At 36.0% G+C, this 7,500-nt stretch overlaps 1 protein-coding gene across 1 annotated transcript in view; it reads left to right on the forward strand.

The window, feature by feature from the left end:
* The window catches only part of Nup107 (nuclear pore complex protein Nup107), an 8,461-nt gene that overhangs the window by 567 nt on the left and 394 nt on the right, over positions 1–7,500 (forward strand). Inside the window, exons 2-15 of the mRNA XM_070118472.1 lie at positions 1,311–1,454; positions 1,820–1,903; positions 2,135–2,280; positions 2,592–2,743; positions 2,928–2,944; positions 3,082–3,091; positions 3,217–3,487; positions 3,737–3,933; positions 4,438–4,633; positions 4,957–5,076; positions 5,706–5,882; positions 6,309–6,500; positions 6,781–6,882; positions 7,282–7,500. The exon at positions 7,282–7,500 is cut by the window's right edge and continues 394 nt beyond it. Coding sequence (XP_069974573.1) covers positions 1,334–1,454; positions 1,820–1,903; positions 2,135–2,280; positions 2,592–2,743; positions 2,928–2,944; positions 3,082–3,091; positions 3,217–3,487; positions 3,737–3,933; positions 4,438–4,633; positions 4,957–5,076; positions 5,706–5,882; positions 6,309–6,500; positions 6,781–6,882; positions 7,282–7,386 — 1,890 coding nt within the window. The 5' untranslated portion in view covers positions 1,311–1,333 and the 3' untranslated portion in view covers positions 7,387–7,500. The remainder of the gene's footprint in view (positions 1–1,310; positions 1,455–1,819; positions 1,904–2,134; positions 2,281–2,591; positions 2,744–2,927; positions 2,945–3,081; positions 3,092–3,216; positions 3,488–3,736; positions 3,934–4,437; positions 4,634–4,956; positions 5,077–5,705; positions 5,883–6,308; positions 6,501–6,780; positions 6,883–7,281) is intronic.

Genomic DNA, 7,500 nt, shown 5'->3' on the forward strand with positions numbered 1-7,500 from the left:
TTGTATTGCCTGTCCTTTAGAGTGCAGTGTTGGCTGATGGCTGCCATGGCGGTGGCATGCATCGAGCCTTAGGCACTTTGGCAAAGGCAATCAGACCATTGTTACAGAAAAAGAGTGGCTACGTGTTCCTCTTTTGATGGTAAATGTCCTGTGGAGTCTGTAAAATTTATTCTGGTATAGTTTGAAGGGTACAGATTCAGTTCCATACAGTACAGGGTAAAGTTTGCCTCTGATGGGTAGAATAACAGAAAAACAGACGCTCTTTATCTATGGTATTGCCTTCCCAAGTTCCTGATTGGAAAAACACAAATGCTCCCAGTGACGCCTATCTTTAATTGTTTTGAGTCGCAGCTATGATCATTTTTGCTCGCACCCAATTTTCTTTCTCACAGATATTTTAATTCCAACATAATTAACACAACAAAAACAAAACAAAGTCTATGTATGTTTAAAAGCAGGCATGAATAACAATCTTCATTGTTAAGTCACTTCAGAACATCGATGTTAAGAGTCTTCTACAGCAGATATGTGTTACAACTGCATTCTTCAATATTTGGGCAGCTTTTCATTTCTGGTTTCATTTTCTTTATATTACTACTCATTCATCAGGTGATTATCTCAAAATTATTTACAGTCGCATTGTTCCGTTCAGAAGAGACAAACAGATAAATTGGAATCGCCATGCATAAAAAGATTGACAAAACCTCTTGTTGCTCGCCGCTTGCTGCCTGTAGTTCGCTGCTTGCAGGTCTAATACTTTGATGAAAAACTAACACTGTTGTTCACACTATAAATGTCCTTTGCTTGTAGGTCACTGCCCATACATTGTTGTTGCTCGCTATGACATGTCCGTGAAAAACAATATTTTTTTCCAACTGTGCCCATGTTGATAATTAGAAAGTTTTGCAACACTTTGCTATACACTGAGAGGGATATGTAATGAATATGATTAAGATAAAAGAGAAAAAAATACACTCAATTATACATGAAATATTTTGTGTAGGCAAAAAATAACGTCAGAAATAAAGAAAAGAGGTCACAACAAGTGCTGCGCAGAGAGCAAGTCCAAATTATGGTTTGAGAGACCTATTGTTCGTAAAAGATGTCAAAATGAATGTTTTGCCGTGCAAGTTTTGTAAATATTTCACAGCATAGATATTTTAACTATATGATAATCAGTCATCTTTTCTTAATTCATTTTTATGATAATTATGACCTCAGATATAAAAGCACACACTTATCTGTATCTATAAAGTTTTCATACAAACCTCTTCAGTGCTCCAAAGTGTAAGGAAAATCTCTTCTTGCAGGTTCATCTTAATAAACCAGAACCATGTCTGGGGTACAGAATGCTCTGCTGGAGGATTCTTTGGCCAGGCTCGATGCTGCTCTCGGCTCACCTGGAGGCGGGGTAATGAGGACCCCAAGAGCCTCCCGAAGACCCCACCCAACAGGTAAATTGTTTGTAAAATGATACAGTACAGCTTATCTTCTTGCTTGCATGCCTTCTTACTTGTGCAGCCGGTACAATATCTGGGTAATACATGCAATACCTTGTTTATAGTCCAGCATATAAGGGGAAAAGGGGTTAAAATCCATGATTTTTAAAAGAAGTTATTAAAGAAATAGATTTTTTGGATGAGTTTTCACTTTTAGGATATTACTGAATGATGCTGGTAAACAAGGAACATCGATAACATGTAGATAGGACATTGAAAAGTGTGCCATATGATGAAATATACTAGATCATTGTGTAAGTTCATTTTGTAAGTGCAATTACCTAAGTGATATATGATCACAACACATTTTTTCACTTCAGGAAGCAAGGTTGGACTGGATGTCATATCAATGGTAGGAGAGGAACCTTCCTTCTCCGCACCGGCAGTCCATGCATCTCACATTGGTAATAATCTTTGTGATGTTTAGTAGCTTGCTTTTGCCCTATCTTTTGTAAACATCATTTCAAACCTCTTGTCATGAATAACTTGCATTTAAAAAAACACACACAAAAAAAAAAAACAGTTTCATGAGATAGATTCAAGTACTGAGACAACGAAGCCTTTGTAAATTGATCCATCTGCCATTACAGGGGCCAAGAATTAGGCTAAACTAATGGTACCCCTGTTTCTCTTAGGCATGAGCATGATTGACAGCCCCAGCATGATAATGGAGGAGGTAACGGCACCTCCAATACATGCGACACTACTCGGAGATGCTACCTTGGACATGACAAGTGCTGCCCTCCTGGCTGACGATGATCCTGGTGTCCGAGCTACTCAGGTCCGATATGGTGGTCTTAGTTTTATTTTGATTATTTGTATGTTGCTCTGGTTATATGGATGTATTTATTTTTTAAAAGCGTACCATTATTATCTAATTATATCTCATTTTACAATCTTCAGTATTTGTTCTTTTAATTTCTGGTTGAATTGGCAGCCAAAGAGGAATAATTTATGTATAGCTTATGGCTTTGAATTGAAAGATTAAGATTAAAAAGAAAAGAAAAGAAAGATTTTTTTTCTTCTTCTTCTTCCAGATAATAGATATTTTGAAGAAAAAAAGAAATTTATTAGTTTTATTCCTCCTTACAGGTTCTGTTCTCAGAGTTCATAAACATTATGGTGGCCAACCTATCCAAGTCACAAGTTTGGCAGGAGCTAATCCCTTCAGGGCTTCTCTTTGGCTATGAAGAATTCTCAGTATTACTTTTGTGCTTGGGGACAAAGAGCACTGCAATACTGTAGCAACAAATATGTACATACATATGGATACAGACTCACAGGAAAGATGGGTGACCATAATTAGGTTGACACAGATTTGAATTACAGTCTAAAGATGAAGAGATAGAAAAATGGTTCTTAAAGAGGTGCCAAATGTAAGACATGTTGCATTTATATGGTTGATACTTGGTCTAACTTTAACAAGAGTCATATGAATGGCTTAAGCTAGGGCCATCCTGGGGGAATACCATGGGAACTGTATATTTTTTTAATATTCCACTTACTGTTTTTGGGCTGTGGTAGACCATGGATAACCAAAGTTGGGATTACTGAATCAACTTATACACTGTATTATTGGCAGATTCACATCAGTTTCCCTGAAGTAAAGATATTAATGATACTTGATACTATTACTTATGAGACAAGTTAAGGTAAATGCATGAAGCAAAATGATAGTAGTAGACTGTTCACATTAAACACTTATTTATCCTTGCAGGTTGAGCATGAAGGCATTGTTTGAGGCCGTTGAGCAGAGGCCAGAGGTTCAGCAGCAGCGTCACAACAATCCCTATCACCTCCTGCAGAAGTACATCATTCTTGACGACGTGGAAAGCCTCCTCCGCGAAGCCCATGTCTGGCTGAACGATGGCCTTGCTCCACACCTGCTGCGCTGCCTCACACACGTAGTCCTCTTCCTCAGGAAAATAGGAAGGATCTCCCAACAGCAAGAATCCCTGTGCACAGATATATTGGAAGCCTGTGTTAAGGTGGGGGCAGATGCTTTGGTTCATCGTGTCATTCAGGGGAATTGTTTCTATTGTCAATGATTGCATAAAATGGCTACTATATTGTAGTTATTGATATTTTTTTTTAGAGAATTTATATCCACTTTTTGCAGTCTTGTATGAATATAAGATCTTTTACCGAGAAATCATGAACTATTTATATTTTTCAATTGAAGTAAGGTGGCTTTACTTATAGCAGCACAAATTGATTAATTTTATTTTGTGTTAAAGGAATCTATTGAACGAGGTGATGTGGAGCAAGTGGCTTGGTACACGTCTGTCCTGCCAGTGTGGCTGCAGGTGGAATGGTACGCACGCTTCCTCCACAATATATCGGATGACCACCACCGCCGCCACGCCTTGCAACTGGCAGCCACTGTTGGCCTTGACACTCGTGCCATAACTTCAACTGTCGTGACCAACATAAGGTATACATTTGTTTTTAATGTGGTTTGATGGTTTGTGTTGGTAGATAAGTATTTATTTTTTTATTATTATTATTTCTTTTTTTGTGTGTGTGTTTGTTTTCTTTAAAGCTTAAAGAGAGGTATGTATCAAAACAGATTACTTATCATTTGTCTTTTTCCTTTACTGCTGGAAAATGCTTCAGCACATTTGGTTATTGATTCTTTTACTTGATGATACGTAGATAAGAGATTATGATAATTTTACCTGATAAAACAAGATTTTAATGGACTGACATCAGGAATATGCATTTTCCTTTGTGATTAGTTTTATTTTATATTTTATTATTATTATTATATTGCATCTTTTTGTTTTTTTATTATTTCTTTTCTTTTCTTTTTCTTTTTTATGCATAACTAGAGTTACTGATTCAACATGTATGAAATTTAATTTTTATGATAGAGTTTGGTATTTCCTTGCCTGTTATGATATAAAGGAGTAATCTTCTAATTGCCAATGTATTTCAGATTGTCAGGCAGTCGTGACCCAGAGAACGAGGTAGTCTCAGAGACAACAGGAGACGACAGAGTTAAAATCAGTGCCATTGACTGGCTCCTGTACGACCCCAAGCAGAGGGTAGAAGCTCTTCGTCAAGCCAGTGCCCTTTTGCGAACACTTCTCATATCCAGAAAAATCGGTACTGCCAAAATTTTGTTCAAAAAGGTTAGTTTATTTTTTCTTTTTAGTTTGTTTGTATAATCAATATTTTGTTTTGCTTCTGTATTCCTAACAATTTAGTCTTTTATATTTATGAGCTATTTATATTTTCTGTTTCATTGCCTTTTGTTTATTTATCTATTTATTGTATTTTTTATTTTATTTTATTTATTTATTTTTTATTTATTTATTTATTTTATTTATTTATTATTTTATTTTATTTTTATTTTTTTTGTGTGTGTGTGTGGCATGACAAGGAGCCACAATAGTAGCGGAAATTAATATAATCTCATATGATTAAGATATATACTTTCTGCCATTCCCTGCAGATTCCCAGTGACTCGGTGAACGTCATCATTCAAGAGCACGAAACAGAAACCGGATCCAGAGACTTAACAACCCAGTCTGATAATATTGTTCGGGAATATCTTTGCATCAGGACATTCCTGGTAGGTTAAATCAATCAATTTTTTAAAATATGATGCTTTATAATGTTAGAGAAAGCCTGAAAATGTATGTATTTATCATGCATTGATATTATAATTGCTTGGATGAATGTGGATAGTGATGGTTTGTGAATGTGTTGAAGGGAGTGAAGTACGTGTGCAATATTCATAAAGTTCCTCACAACAGATAACTATTAGTCTAGGTCTTGACGTCTCAATTTTCTGAGTACATGTAAGACCATGAAAGAGAGATGGGATAAAAATTTTGTTTAGTCTTTAGAGTTGAAGTAACTGCTGTAACTGCAGACACAAAATAAGCAAAGGTAGATGGTTTGGGTCTGTCATGTTCATGGTAAAAAACAACAACAAATTAGCCTCTGTCTCACCAGTGGTATGAGTACCCCTTAATTTCCTTTGGTAGTAAATTTTTTGGCTAGATTCATGTTGACTAAAATGCAAGGAGCTTTCCTCCCATACATGCACAATATGGAATGACAGGACCATTATTAATGTTATCCTCTATGTTTTGTATTTGTACACCACAGACTTAATGACTGTGTTTACAATAATGCTCATATTAATATCACCAATCCATTTTATTTTGACTGTTTGCTCTTTCCTCGGAACCTCAGGATGCCCAGGACTCCTTCACCGACTGGTTTGACCACTATCACCAGAAGAGGCCCCAGCCACCAAAGAAGCCAACAGCGGGCTCCAACTTCTCCCAGCAGGTGGCGTACGAGCAGGCAGAGCAGCAGCACAACGGGGAGTTGGATCGATGGAAACACACCCTGTCCCTCATCACAAAAGTGAGATGTTCCGCTCTTTCCATAGTTGTCAGTAATTTTCATGTCAGTCCTCAGAGCTAGTGTTAAATTTTAAAAGTTCTGTGGGAGTGCATTGTCTTCCAGTACTTGTTTACGCATTCTTAAAAACCAAAGATAATAGAGAGTATTTTTAAGAAATATGGATGTTTATAATTATTGTATACTGGGATTTTAGATCATGGATTTTTTTGTGTTTTTGAGTAGTGATCACAGTTTTTTAAGGGAAATACAAGTTTTGAATGAGCAATTGTCCTTAGATTCAATTGTTCTTGGAGGTTTTGGTTTTGTTGGTTTATGTTTGTCAATAACTTGAATCTTTAAGTGTAAACTATTGTTTAAAGAAAGAGAGAGAGAGAAAAAAAAAGAATCAATAATCAGAACTGACTTGTAAAAATACTTCTTCTCCAGACGGCATGTGATCGCCTGTACAATGTGCTTCTGTTCCCCGAGGGGGGATGGCTGGTTGACTCAGGCTTAGAGGACCAGGATGTCGACACCTCGGCTAAAGATACCAGCAGCAGCAGGGAGTTGAGACTTGACAATCAAGAACCAGATCGGGCCCAGCAGATGTCTGTGTTACGCTCAATCTACATCCCACAGGTAGGCTAATAATGGTAGTGTTTGTTATTCTTGAGTGGTAGGGATCCAGCTGGCTAAGTATTTTCCTTCAGTTGCATGACTTGATTATTTGTTGTGTGACCCTGATTACTTCATTTTGGTTTGTATAAGTTTCTTGGATATGTTAGGTATGTGTAATGTATTGTAAAATGTGTAAGTTGCATGTGCATTTTGATATATAATATTGAATATTATATTATTTACAATAGGCCATGTAATTCATATTAAAAGGAATACTTTGTTTTAAACCATGCTTTTCCAGGTAACTTCCCTGCTGCAAAACATTCTACACTCAACAGAAAACTATAAAGAATCAGTTAGACTGGCAGACATCATTGCATCAGAGCAACATCAGCTGTACAAGGTATGAGCAGCACTAATTTTATTGACCACTGGATGATGATATTGTTACTATTATTATTATTATTATTATTATTATTATTATTATTATTATTATTATTATTATTATTATTATTATTATTATTATTATTATTATTATTATTATTATTATTATTATTATTATTAAATTATTGTTACTACTAATATTACCATTATTATCACCATTATCAACAATACTATTATCATTAATTTTGAACATTCACTGGTATTATTGGCCTTAGTTTTATGATTTTCAATACATATAAATTTATGACTAAACCTGTAACCATCACATTTGATTGATATTGGTGAGTACACAACTCTTCTTTACCTTTCATTTAACTAGATGGGAACTGTTAATAATAGCCATCTCCCTCTCTACCAGGCCTTTGGATCATGTGAACTGCAGCGGTTCTTGATAAAGCTTCAGGAGACATCAAGGGAATTGCTAGACCGCAACTGCGATGCCCTCGGGTACCCACTCCAGTAACCAGTGTTCAAAGGGGAGAGTGTATGATACACCAGTGCACACTTCGACTGTATAAACTGTGAAATCTTTCTCAAAGACAGAAGGGGAAATATTTTGATATGATTTAGATTGAAA

Source organism: Penaeus vannamei, chromosome 42 (assembly GCF_042767895.1).
Source record: "Penaeus vannamei isolate JL-2024 chromosome 42, ASM4276789v1, whole genome shotgun sequence".
Taxonomy (NCBI): Eukaryota; Metazoa; Arthropoda; class Malacostraca; order Decapoda; family Penaeidae; genus Penaeus; species Penaeus vannamei.